The 14,445-nt window shown below is 41.2% G+C and overlaps 1 protein-coding gene across 1 annotated transcript; it reads right to left on the bottom strand.

Moving 5' to 3' along the window:
- Positions 1-5,946: 5,946 nt before the first annotated feature.
- LOC6732137 (high mobility group nucleosome-binding domain-containing protein 5) lies at positions 5,947-7,252 on the bottom strand. The gene is made up of 2 exons (XM_002079233.4): positions 6,904-7,252; positions 5,947-6,723 (listed from the first exon to the last, which is right to left on the bottom strand). The coding sequence occupies exons 1-2, from the start codon at positions 7,057-7,059 to the stop codon at positions 6,031-6,033; spliced, it is 849 nt and encodes a 282-aa protein (XP_002079269.1). The 5' UTR covers positions 7,060-7,252; the 3' UTR covers positions 5,947-6,030.
- Between the last annotated feature and the right edge of the window lie 7,193 nt (positions 7,253-14,445).

Below are 14,445 nucleotides of genomic sequence, written 5' to 3'. Positions count from 1 at the left end.
AATTAGAACATTTTAGGTTCTACAGTACACAATATTTATTAACTCATAAAAAAAATGCTTAAATAGTGATCATGTTTAAACAAGGAATATATAGCTTAAATACAAAACCATCCTAAACCCGCCTTTTTATGGTGTTAAATGCCCTCAATAAAAATGGCAATCAATTAATTACACAAGCTATTTGTTTCCCTTTTAAATGTCCAGAAATGCAATTTTAAATTAATCAATTGGGGAAATTGGCCGGTGCGAGGGTCGACTAATAAGTTCACTAAAGCGCAACAACACGCTGTTAGCAATTATTTTAAAATGTTTATTTATCGTCGATTCCTTTTTTTGTATAACCAATTTAAGTAAAAAAAGAAACTAACAGCGCTGGCAAAAACTTTGATTAAAATCCGCATCGTAAAAAGGTATTTGCCAATGATTTAAGTTTTTGCTGCCCTGCCCCTTTGTATTTTATCCATTATTCTTTCTTCCGTTCTTCTAGTTAGGATTCCACGTTTTCCCCACTTTTTTTTGTGCGGTAGTAATCAATGAGAATGGAGCAGCGAAAAAGTTAAGATTAACCCGATCGGATTGTTTTTATGCTATACTTTTTTAACATTTAGTAAATAGTACAATATGCAGCAATTATCAGATTTCTTTAGCTGGATTCTCGTTTTTGAGAAATTCAAATAGACAAACTATATGTTTATAAGAATATTAATGCTTATATAACTTAACCATTTAATGTGTTTTATATTAAATTATTATGTTAGATATTTTACATGTGGGGGTAACAACAGAATTGTAATTAAATCATAATATGGCTTGAAAACTTCATATAAATATATTAGTTATTGAGTCCATGATAATTTTTTTCAGTGTCGCTGCACTCAGCTTGATTTAGCTAAATTTTCGGATTGCAGTCGGCAAAAGTGGCAACTACAACGTAAAGCCATGCTAACATTGAAGTCGAACAGCGAAAGCCTCTATGTTTCCGAGATGCGAAGGATGCGAAGGACACGCCAGGGCCAGAGGGTAGGTATGTGAGTTCTGGCTCTCGCTCTTTGCATAACTTATAAATCGATGACGTTGGCAGGCGAGAGCGCATCTCGAGTCGCAGCATTTGCATAATAAGGCAGCAGTGCATGTGGCATGAGGATCTGCCAGCGATTCATTGCAAATTTCTATCAGCCCTGGGAACGGGGATTCCCCTCACTGCAGATGTATGCGTGTGTGTGTGAGTGAGTGACTGACTGAGTGTTTCGGATTCTGATTCGGTGTCAAAATGGCGCAGAAAAGTGCTCGACTGACTCTGCTGACTGCAAAGCGCCAAAGTGGAATGAATTTGACACATCGAAGCTGGGATATGCACCCTTTTCCACTCGATTCCTGGGCCACTTCCCAGTGTTTTTCATAGTATGCGAGGTGTCCTGGATAAAATCTTTGTCGTGTTTATCACAAATATGCATTGAAATCAGCACTTTTGTCAACATTTCAGTGTGAAAAACTTCTAAGATGTATTCTTGTAGCATCGAAAACTTCGATTGTTAGCGCATTTCATTAAGCGGAAATGCATCTCTTTTTCCAAATAGAAATACATATATATTCCAAAACAATTGGTTCAGTTAGGCATTAAATGGAATTAACATAATTTAGCGTTCTACTGGCTTCCGTTCGCTGATTTTGATTCATTTTTGAGCTCCAGGCTGATAACTTTTGCTCACAAATCTGCATATCATATATTTCGAATAACTTTATGCTCGCTGCGAGATATTTCGACTGCTATCTGCCTGTTTGGCTCGACCTCCATATAGATACATATATGGATAACTGTATACATTAAGTCATAACTTCATTTGGCGGCCATGGGCATTCATTTAGTTTATGTCTGTGCAACTCGCGTACCGCCCGTCTCCCGTCCCGCTCCACATCGCCGCCCATCTCGATAAATTCATTTGGGTCTTGTTAGGAAGGCTCGGAACCGCCAGCACCGCCAGCAGCCATTGGCCATTGGCTAATCTTGTTGCGCATTGCCATAATTTTCAATTTACATGCACCCAGTGAGACCAACTCCACCCCTCCCAACCAACTTGCCACCCCAACAAACGGGAGCTATCCGGCGAGTCAGTCCGGGCGTAATATTGGTCACAATAAATTGACTGCAATGGCACTACCATGTGTGTGTGTGTGTGTGTGCCGAATGTGGGTGTGTGTGTGTGTGCACTAGAAAATATTTAATACTCAGACATATTCAAATTGTATAGAGGAAAGTGGATAGTTGCACCAAAACTTGCTTTGCATGCATTATAAATACCATATGAAATGGCGAACATATTTATCAGTTTAGCGTTTTTCTTATCTAAAAGATAACACGAGCTGCTTATCAGCTCAATGGTACTTAAAAATGTGTAGATATCATATAACAGGAGTGATAATAATAGGCATGTATGTTTGAATGCACTTTTTATTTATTTTAAAGATATATTTTGGGTTGAATTACTATTGATCTAATGGATATTCATAGGTATCTTTCAGATATTAATTTATTTAATTAGTACTTCCCATTTTTCCCAGTGCACTGAGTATCGTGGCCGCCGTTGTCCTTCGCTTCCATTCGCTTGATTATGGCCTGCTGTTACCGCACCTCGTCCCTCGGCGATCGTGCCCCTCACTACCCTAACCCTGCCCCATTTCACTGCAGTTGCATTAGGCATCCTCCCCCCCTCCCCTCTCACTCTACCAACGTGGAGTGCAACATTTCGATTTGCGCCATCATCGTGGCCATCGTGTCCTTTGTCCCGGCGTGCCTAATCATTGACACATTCATTGATGCATCCGAGCGCATTCTGGCATATTTACGAGCTGTCCTAATTGTCCCAAAGCAGATGCATCGCCCCCAGCACGCCCTGTTTTCTGGCTCAAAGGGTGCCAGCTCATTTGGCCTTTGGGTTCTAATGGTCGAACTTCTGCCTTTCGTTGGCCTTCATATGTGCGCATAAATATTTCAATTATACTCTAATTGACATAGGCCAACGCGCTGGGATAGAATTTGTAATATAATTATATAATAAGCAATGCAACTACATTGTTAATCAATCAATTTAATTTGCTTTAAAATGGTTTTAAAGCATATTGTAAATTTAATAGAGTTTGTAATTCAATGTATTGTAGGCGGCTTTTCTTATATTTGGCTGTAATATTATACTTTATTAAGTAAACCAAATTACTTTTCGTTAAGCCTTTTGGGCAAAAAGAAAGGATGCACTTTACCACAGCAAACTGGGCTAAGACTTGGCAAACGCAAAGAGCCAAACAACAACATGGCCAAAACTCGGGCTTTATCCAGGGCCAACAAGGAGGTCCGAGCTTTTGCTCCTCATAAGCAATAAACTTTTCCACACACACACACACCCATTCATTCATTCACTTGGGAGACTGAAACTAATTTGCAAGAACATTGGAAATCCCTTCAAACTGCTGCACTATCGATCATTTAATGGTAAAATGCTAAACTAATTAATATGATACTTATTTTATGATACACATGATTTTAATTAGAAACAATACTCATAAGTACTTAAGATTTATTGTAATATCCCAATAAAATTCGTTGATATACTCTTTTTAAAATATATTGAAATAGTTTAGAGTTGCAATTTCCTATCTATAACTTTGGTTTCAAACACTGTTAAGTAGTATTGCTAAATATTAATTTATGTATAATTTTTGAATCGCAACTGATAGCCCCTCCTCCATAAGGAGTTCTCAAACAAAGACCATAAACCCAAATTGGAGAGCCACTCGCCATTTCCCACCACTCCACCAAATGGCTCCCAAGCGTATGTGTGTGGTGGCACTTACCCTACGACCCCCCCTCGCAAACGCCAGCCCCCACGCCTGTGCCCAACTTCATCAGCGTTCGCTTTTCCAGTAGCCACCAACCCCCCTCCCCCCCTTTGCAGTGGAAGCTGTGCAACTTGTGTGTTGCGCATTTCAACTTAACTGAATTATTAGCCGACTTGTGTGAATTATGATCTCTTAGTGCTGATACACCAGGCCACACGGCAGCGCCTGGCTTGCTCCCCTCTCTTAGGCAAAACCACCCCCGCCACCGCCACCCTTGTGCATTGCAGCCCCTTTAAGCCGGCGCCACTGTTGCACTCTCAGCCACTTTCCTTAATGCATTTGCACTGGCCATGTGGGATTCTTATTGCTCCTACCATATTTGTCGTGCTGCTCAGGCAATTTTCCAAAAACAATAACAGATACCACAAATACGCACACACACTTGCACAGAAAGAAAAGAAGTACTCACTTAAATCGGAAAACTTTAATTAAAAGAGCTTAGATTAACTAAATTCAATGGAATTCTAGGTTTGCTATGAGCTCCACTTTCATCAAAAATTGTCTTATTTTTATTTTTGACTTCAGTGCATTTTATGTTTAGGCGAATTTCAACTGTTGACTGTTCACCTTGCAGTTGCAACTCACACAAAATCCAAAAAGACGCAGGCTGAGTCACACAAAAACTCGCTTTTTGAGCCCCAGTTGAAGCTACTTTTCGGTCTGGGACTGAAGCTTTTGTTATATTCATGCCATTGTTATTGGTCCTTGCAGTTGTTGTGGGGCATTGCAGGATTCAGATCCCCATGGATCTGGCATACATTTTTTTTATACCCTGCTTGCCACAGATTGCAGCATAACTCATCCGCGGAAAGAAGGAAAACGCCGTGAAGAATGCGCACGAAAGTGTAGATGATGGAAATGCTCCTGAGCACGGTAAGTAAACCTGAACTGGAATTTGGCTTCTAAAAATTAGGCTTCTTTAAATGCTTTAAAAAATTACTAATTTGGAATGACTTATTATACCATTTCATAACTAAAAAATAAGCTGGCTTTAATGAAAATATGCCATAAATTATAGAGTCAAAATCAAGATGCGCTTTGAATGCTTGCTTGAACTCACATGCTGAGAGGGCATCGTCAAATGCTTTTAGGCCCAGACGAACTTTACTTAACCCCGAACCCCATTGTCCTGCGGACCAGCCGTCCCTGGGCCACCATCCATTCTCCAGTTGGTTGAAAATGATTTATGACGCTGGTCGTAGGGATTAGCATATGAGACCAAACAGAGCCGCTTGTCCTGCCAAGACTCCACAACGGCTGCTCCAACTAAGCCAGTTTCCGTTTGTTTGCTTAGGCTAGAAAATGGACAAGATTTGGGCTAAAATCGAACCGGAAATGGCTAAGCAAACATGCATATACACGTATGTGGGCTAAAGTGTGCATATCTGAGTGTGTGTATGTTTGTATGCTGCGACAGGAAGGCGACTAAGGGAATGACCTGCAGTATGCGTAATTAACCTTTGACACGAACGGGTTAGGCCGCCCTGCTCCTCGGTCTCACTCTTTCGTCCTGGCACATTCATATTTCACTTAACGCTTGGCCATAGCTTCGTTGCAGGTGTGTGGGGGCGAAGGGCAATGGGTAAAGGGCACAGGGAAAGGACCTGGCATCGCCAATTGAACTGTGAGCCCTTGGCCAAAGATGACTACGATTTTGCTCCTAATTATGTTTTCTTTAATCTGCATGATGAGCTTGTGTGAGTGCGGGACGGGTGGGTCCTGCATAATCTCTTTCTAAGCAGCTGCGTACATGAGTAGTAGTGGCTGCTTGCAGGTCGTAATTTAAAGATAACTATGGCAAATCCTCAAATGACATTTTGTGTTCATTATACATGTTAGGCTATATGGAACATGAACGTAATTTCTGCCTCTTAAATAATTTATCTGCATTGAGAGGAGATTACGAATGACACATTAAATTAAATAACCTACATAAGAACAGATTCTGCTGAGAGTAGCAAAGAAATTCTATGACTTATGGAGGTCAGTAAAATTATGATAAACGTTAAAAACTTACAGCTTCAAAATTATTTCGCTGAGTAAAACAATTACTTGTTAACTGGGTCTGAGTTATCTGTTTTTAATGCCTAAAAAATACAACAAAAATAAAGAAAAATTGCAGGCTGGTCGACTTGAGATTTAATGATGTCCATGATCGTGTTCGCTGCTCTGTTTGTGGGATTTGTGCCACTTCTTCTTGTGCTCCTCGCCGCCCTTCTTGCCGTGCTCCTTCTTGTGGCCCCACTTCTTGGACTCCTCATGCTTCTTCTTGTGCCCCTTGTGGCCCTTCTTCTTGTGACCCTTCTTGCTGTGACCCTTCTTGCCGTAGTGCTCCTCGTGGCCGCCCTTTTTGTGGTGACCCTTCTTGAAGCTGCTGCCCTTTTTGTGCTTCTTGGACTCCTCGAAGTCTCCGTGCTTTTCCTCTCCGCCCTCATTGTGATCCTCATCGTAGAACTTCTTCTCCTTCTTGTTCTCGTCCAGCTTGTGGACGTTGTGCTTGCCTTTGATGGAGTGACCCTTCTTGTAGGAGCCGTGATCCTCGAACTCGCTGCCCTTCTCGCCCTTGGAGCCCTTCTTCTTCTTCTTGTGATGGGACTCGGAGTGTTTGTGCTTCTTCTCGTGACCCTCCTCCTCGCCGTGCTCCCCCTTCTTGCCCTCCTTGTCGTGGTGACCTTTCTCCCCCTTCTCGGAGTGCTCGCCGTGCTTGTGGCCCTTCTTGCTCTTTCCCCCCTTCTTGTGGAAGTGCTCGCTGTGGTGCTCCTCCCCAGACTCCTCCTCGCCACCCTCGGAATGCTCTTCGTGCTTCGTGGCGGCCACTAGCTGATCTTCTTCCTAAAATATGGTTGTTAAATTAAAATGGTACTGCAACATGGCGTATACTTAATATACAAAATATAACATTCAGAGCTCAATCTGATAATGAACTTTAAAGTGAAATTAAAGTACTTCTAGCTAAATTCAATTATTCTTTTGTAACGACAGCTAAATCTCTAGAAATTTAAAATTCCATACCTGCTCCTGTTTATGTGCGAAGTACGGCTGAAAATCCTCAAAGTCCTGGCCAAGCAGCGCCGCGCTTATGGCCATTGCCCCATCTGGCGTTGAGTGGAGGGCCAAAGCCGTGGCCAGAAGCCCCAGCAGCGTTATCACTTGCCAAGCCGGCCACATTGCTGATGCCACTGCTGCTCCGTGTTATCCTGGCTGGCTGCTGTTGCCCGCTGGTTTTTTCCCCTACTTCTGGTGTGGCTGCCACGCCCGCTTATCGCAGTCTACTGGACTCGCCTCGAGCCGCCGAAGCTTTTTATCCAAACCCTTCTCGCCCTGCCACAGTTTGCGGCTGATTTGCCAACTTTGCTGCCAGCTTTTTGCACCCCTTTTTATTTGGGTTTCGTTTCGGTGTATTGCGTTTAGTAGTAGGTATTGCAAAGGTATGTATTGTTTTGAAAATTAAATCGTATATTAAATATTTCTAAGCATTTTTGCCATTTCTAAGTATTTGTTGTATATTAAATTCAAAATTCATTTCATTATCCCAGTACACACTGATACTGATTATATTCCATGGCTTGAATTAATTTTGCGTATCTTGCAATTTACAAAACGAATTTGAATAATGGTTATATTTTCATAAAATATTGTGCATATTATAAGAGGTGTCAAATGTTCGAAGTATTTCAATATACAGCTTTCCTACCCTTTTTCTTCATTATTTGTTTTTTGTTTTTTCGGTTGGTTGTTTGCCATATTTCTTTTGTCTTTAAGTGCATAACGTTGTTCCCGACAAAAAACCCTTCGATCGGGCCAACTTCTTGCGGTTTGGTAGCTCTTTCTTGCCACTGTTGCTGCCGTTGGCCAAAACAAGCGACTTTGTTACGCTGCACATTGCAAAACCGATCCAATTCCACTGGCCCCATTGTTGTTGTCATTGGAAATCACCAGGCCAGAAGACCGAAACCAAATGCCCAAGTGGCACAATGGGCATTATTGCCTTTCGATTGGCTGAGTTTGGCGGCAGTCGCAAGGCAGGAGCTCCTCCCATCCCCCTCCGAATGCCCATCAATCATGAGCATTGCTGTCTTGATTTTCAACTTAATTAATAATTTATTAACCACTTGTGAGTGTCTTGTATGCGGTTGATTGATAACGACAAAGGGGACTTGACCACAAAATTTGGGCTAATATAAGAAGTGATGGGACTGCGTTTTAGTGGCAATACCGGAAAGCAAATGTGTAGGCAAATTACTTAAATTGACAAATGTGGGTTGTAAGTGACGGCCATGTAAGAAGTGGTATTGTCGTATTAAATTTCAATTGTGATAAATAACTCTTTCGATTTGTACTGACTTAGAAGGGATTCGAACTATTATTATCTCGCCAAATTATTATAGTGCCAATCGGCTTAAGATGAAAATTATTTGAAATTAAATTTAACTTTTAGTTGACCCACTTCCTGGCGTTCTTAACTACTCCCGGAGGCATTTTCGGGACTACGTCACTGGCTATTTCCGGAGTCACGTCGACACCTTTCCGTATTTATGCGCCCGATGCGTCGCCATAAAGTTGCCCGGTTGCGTTATAAATACACGTCTTAAAGTTGTTTCTTCGGCCCCTCGACTTCACGTTCAGCGCCTCTTAATCCTCTTTTTTTTCCCAGCTCTGTTTATCCATCGCTTTTTGGCCATTTCTCTTGGCCTGCTGGCTTCAACTGAGGGACCGAGGCCAACCTGGTCGCAGGAAATGCATTTTAAATGTCGGCGGCGGCATAAATAAACCGTTAATGTTAACATGGAGTGCAGGGAGAGCGGAAGGACATGGGCGGCGGTGGGCGGAAGGGGAATGCGTTGGCTTAATTTATGAGCCGCGGCAGCAAGGACCAAAACGAGGAATTCGATTCGATTTCGCATTTTCATTCCATTCGATTCGATTTTGGGCGAGGAGAATTCCTACTTGCCCGCTTGCTGGCAAAAGTTTGACAGCCACTTGGCACCTTCGGAACTTTTTTCTAGCCCAACCATCGAATCTACCCACCATCCGCATCCGGTTTTTGTGCCGCTGCTACTCCAAACTGTCCCCAGTTCCCCCCGGCTGCTTTCGCATTCACACAAAGTTCAGTAGTTGGCCAAAAGTCACTTGGCATGCATATAAATTGTCAGCCATTAAATTTGCATTGACATTTTGGCCGTGTTTTTTAACCCACCGCCACCCGGCACAGGCATCCAGAAAACCCCTACCCAACTACCCGCCCATGTCCCCCAGACCCTCTGGATTTAGCCGGGTGATTTATCTATGCACTCTTTGATTGCATGGAGCTGCGAGCATTGAGGGCAAATTCTCGACGACTCGACGAGTTTTGTTTGCCATGTTTTGGTGCTTGTTTTTATTGAATTTCCTGAATTAATTTGCCAACATCAGGATGCATATATACAAAAAAAAAAAAAAGAATAAACAACAAGGGTACGCTGCGAATACTCTAACAAAAAAAATCTACTTCTAAAGCTCGATGGAAAATCATGGCATTATGAAAATAATATAGTCACAAGTCACAGATATTGAACACAGTATTTGTATAATGTCCCAAATATAAAATATCCAAATGATAAAATCTTTCAGTTTACAATAAAATAAATCAAAATATGTTGTATGAAATTGCGCGCATATATAAATTTATGAATTCTTTATGGAATGCACTATTTGGTATCTCAGGATTTTAATAGATATATTTTTAGAGCATCTTTTTTCAATTGCATTCGCATGGAAAGACAGCTTACAGAAAGAGTATGCGAAACTATAGGACTTAAAAAATGTCGGCAAAAACTAAGTGAGGGAGAAAAAGTCTGTGGAACGTTGATTAAACTGGGCTTGGCATTGACATGAGTCAAGGAGCTGCATCCACTCCACAGATTCAATCCGCATCCGGATATCTTTTCAGGTTGGTTCAGCAATTAGCCTAATACCCAAGGACCTGCTGGCCATCTCGCTTGGCTTTTAGCCATATTGAGTTGACCAGCAGTCATTTCACCATGTGTCCCAATCATAATCAAAAAAGGTTCGCCCACGACCTCCACAGCCCGTACTTCTTTTTTTTTGCTTGGGATTTATGTAATCACGTCGCAAAGGGGAATGATCAAGAGGCATTGACTAAAGGCTTAATTGTGGTTCAATGTGTGGGTTTTGCCATGAAAAGAAATCTCGGAATCCTCTCCAGGTAATCATTTCATTTGCCAGGACATTTCTAAGTAATTCCTTCGATTTGGCCCAACAACTTTGGCCCTAATTTGGTAGACAGTTTTTGTGTAGTGCTTTCCTGAATGAGAGAAGTCATTATCCATGGAAGGTCGTCGGAATGAAGAGGGATCCAAACCAAAAGTAAGCCATTTTTATTTAAGGTAAACCGCTTTGCGTTAATCAATAACAGCAAAATGCATTTATATGGCATTCTAATAGCCTTTGAGCTGAGAATTTCACTGCAGATGCTATGCAAAAGACATTTATATATGCATTTAATTTTTCGTGTGAATTAAATGCTCTTCGCTCCAGTTGCTTTCCTTTCACCTTGCTACTTTAAATACCTGACAGCTGCCTGGGGCAACTAGCCGAAGGTGCAAGCATGTCCGTTAAACGTTATTTACCCGCAAGCGCTTTCAAATGTTTTCCACCACAGACCCAGAGCCCTTGGATTGCCGCATTTTTCCAGCTGCCTCAAGACGTTTAAGGGTGGGGTCTTTAGCTAGCCACGTTTATTTATTGCAACGTTTTTGACAAGCTTTAAAATATCCACGCTAAACTTTGATCGCACTAGCGATGTGGAAAATCTGCCACCCCGCTGCTTACAGATTCCAATGCAGTAAGGGAAAAACTTAAAAAATTGCACGTTTAAATATGAGGGTGCATATGAAAAGAGCGGAGAATCAGAGTATTGGTTAATAAATTTTCATTGCATACTTTTGAGCTGCTTGCCCCTTTGCTTGCTTTATGCCAAATACTTAAGATTGGTTTGTTATATTATGTAGCTTAGAAAGATGTATTCACTCTAAAATATAATATATAATATAACTATCGCCCCTAAAACGTTATAAGTGACTTAGCTGAACATCAAACTCAATACGTTCTATAGACATGTCCAACTTTTCAAAAAAAGTACATCAAACTGCTAGGAACATGCCATAATATTTTTTTAAAGTGCATACCCCCCGCTGGCACGTGCTGGCTTTGCTTGAGCCCAAGTCGCACCTGGCTGAGGTATTCTTCTGGCTGATGCTGCTCCAACTTGCAGCAAATGCAGCGTGACAGTCGCGGCTTTTTCACTAAGCGCACACATACACCTGTACGGGCGGTATTGAAATGTGGGTCGATGGGTTGACGGAAGTGAAACGGGGAGTGGGCGGTGGGTGGTGGGTGTTGTGCGGTTGGAGGCGAACAGAAGGAACTTCACCTCAGCGCAGCATTTCAAAATTCAATAAAAAACCTTTTGTTTTCGGTACGCGCGCATTGAAAACTTTGAGCCCGGGTTTGTTGGCTTTCCATGGGGCAACATGACTTACACACCCTTTTCAGCTACGCCCCTGTTTGCGGTACATTTTGCACGTACGCTGCATTTTTACGCTCCGCATTTTTAGCAACAATTTCACCTTCAGTCTCTGCGGCTGATACTTCTTCTTACAGTCCCATGTGCGTTACTGTGTGTTCGTGTGTGTGCGTGTGTGTGAGGGCAGGAGCAGCAAGGGCGTGGCATGCGTCTGTACAATTTTAAATGATTTTGCTGAGGGCGTGGATTTGATGTGTGTTGGTTGTTAAAGCGTGAGTTTTCATTAAGGCCAAACACCGAGTCTTTGCCCTGGGAGAAAAGAGATTCTGCGGCTTGACTTTAAGACGAGGTGGAAACGGAAATGGGTGTCCTCGCAAATCGATAAGTAAAGTTGAAAGCAGCTAAACTTGCGGAATAAAGCTAATTAACTCACATTGGCGAGAGAAGAGCGAGAGAGAGTGGGAATGCGACCACCGTGGCGTATGAGCAATATGTCTGTCTGCTGGCGGTTTTCCTGCTCAGGTGTTATGGTAGTGAACTTTAATCTGGAATTACATTGTTTTTTTACAGCTGAAAAGACGGGTTGATGCGGCAAATTAAAGGGATTGTCGTACTATGATTTTCCAAGGCAAAACTTTTCATTACATAGGGCAAAATTAAAGATTTTCCCGGTGGTGATTTGGCTAACAGAAATAGTTACTAAAAGTTGAGCTGTTTTATTTGCCTGTTAAGTTACTGACTTATGTATGTGCTAAATATGAGTAACAGTTTCCTTGCCAACCCATCAAGCGACTAAACTTAATTCACGGTATTACTAGAAGTCTCTAGTGATCTCAGCCTTATATACGATTCCCCCTGGCATAATCGAAGTTTATGACAGCTTTCCAGGCACATGGCAAATATCTCACATTGTTTCGACACCTGAGATAGATTCCCAAATTGAATGCAGAATTTCGGAGAATGGCGCTGGAATCGAATTGGTCGACTTCATTGACAGACATTGTCTAAATTATGCGATGCCCTGCGAAGGCACTCACACCGACATCAGCTTATTTCGATTCAGCTTTTCCATTTTCCCTGCTTCCAACACCGAACTCAACCCCATCCGTTTTTCCTATCGTGTGCTCAGTGGTTCAGTGGCTTTGCTACCTTTATTCTTTATGTGTATTGATTTGAAATGAATCTCCGTGTAAGCGAGGCCAAGCGCAGAATCCGCTTCGGAATCGGAATCAGCCAACACAACAACTGCAGTAACACCTCCTCCTGCACCAGAACTACCAACTACAAATTGCAATGTTCCAATGCCCTGGGTATTATTGGGTATCTAGGGATAGTCATAAGAAATCGGCTATAGGATTTCGTTCGAAAACTAAAAAAAAAATAAAACTATAATTGCAATTTAAAAGAAATCAGCTGCATTTTTTACATTATTTATTTGTTAAATATGCATTTATTGTTTAATTGGTTTGGCTTAACTCACTTTAAAATGTAACAATGCGGAATTATAAAACAATGTACAACAATAAATGCACCTATTAAGTTAATATTTGTTCAATGCTTAATTTACTCAACATTTTTTCAATACATTTAGTCATTTATATTTTAAATTTTATTATAATCTGCTTGTACGCTTTCAATTGCGTTTTTATATCATTTCATGACAGGCCATAACAATTTAATATTTTACAACAATGTACAGCCAAATGCAGTTATTAAGCTAAAATTATTCCAATTACGAACCAAGTTTTTTCTTTAATGCTTAGTAGCATTCGTTAAATTATTAAATGACCGCTTAAATTTGCAAAGACCATTTTCGATGCGGTGCTCGGCAGTTTGTCGATACTTCTGTTTCTGCTACTGCCACCATTTCCGCTTCTTTTCCTGTTTTGGCTTTGGCATATAACTTACTGTCATATTTTCATCTAGTCATGACTCCCAGTTTTCCCCTCGGAAAAGCCAACCAACTCCCCCCCAACTGCTCCCTTTGTTATTATTGTGCTTGCCTTTCTATTGAATGCTTCTTTCGTATTAAAACTTTCATTCTTTTCTGCACACTGCTTTTTGTTCTTCGGGGATCTATGTTTCATGGGGTTTTCGGGGGCAGATGATATGCTCTTCTGGATTTTGTTAACTTTGTTATTCCTGTTGTTGTCTGGACGAGGAGCTGGTGGCTTCTGCTGCTGCTTGGCGCTATTCAATTTTCAATAAAATATGTAAATTTATACCGCATTCTGTTGTCCTCCTTCTGCTCATCCCAATATTTTCCCACTTCTCTGCCTATTTTGTCTGTGGCCCCGGTTTTTGGTCCTGGTCCAGAACTTGACTTCAATTGCACCGTATAAAAATTTGTATTATCTTGGAACAAGGCCAGATAAATACTGGTGTGCTAGATTTTCTAAATAAAGTCAAGGAACGTATCTATTATTATTATTTTCTAGGTAATTAGGGGCATCCCTTAATCCTAATCCTTTAATAGTGCTTGTGCCACCTTTCAGGAAAAAAAACTGAAAAAAAAAACAACTCTTTTAACATTTTTTCAAGAATATGTTTAAAGTTATGTATCAACTTTTCTTTGAGTGTGGCTCCTATCCCGGCTGTTTCTCAACGGCAACATTTGATAGCTCCAAGTTATGGCCAAAGCTTTTTTCTCTCCTTCCGCACACACACACAGACACAATGTCCCTGTCTGCCACTAAGCAGTGAAGTATGTTATTAATTTGTAATTTGTTTATGGTTATTTGTGCACAAATCAAAGGCCAGAGATTGTTACTTTGAAGTAGTCGATGCAAAGAGCTTACCCAGAGGAGAACTTTATGCTGATATTTAAGGAGAGGGGCGAAATATTGGCCAGGGGGGCGAAGGGGTGGACGCAAAAATCATCTTGAATATTTAAGGAGAATTATCCCATGATAAACTCGCTGAAATTGAGTCGGTAAATTGACTTGGTATGTCGCTTGCAAAGTCGTTTTTGCTTGTTTAGCTTATTTCAGCTTACATGGATATTTTTGCTGGGCGTAAACAATATTAAT

The sequence above is a fragment of the Drosophila simulans genome, chromosome 2L (genome assembly GCF_016746395.2).
Source record: "Drosophila simulans strain w501 chromosome 2L, Prin_Dsim_3.1, whole genome shotgun sequence".
In the NCBI taxonomy this organism is placed as follows: Eukaryota; Metazoa; Arthropoda; class Insecta; order Diptera; family Drosophilidae; genus Drosophila; species Drosophila simulans.
This window is presented reverse-complemented; position numbering and strand designations above follow the sequence as displayed.

Bases quoted from the DNA above. Each gene is read 5' to 3' on its own strand.
- LOC6732137 (XM_002079233.4), bottom strand. From the start codon at position 7,059: ATGTGGCCGGCTTGGCAAGTGATAACGCTGCTGGGGCTTCTGGCCACG. The intron at 6,724-6,903 runs GTATGGAATTTT...ACCATATTTTAG, and splicing joins TCGCACATAAACAGGAGCAG to GAAGAAGATCAGCTAGTGGC.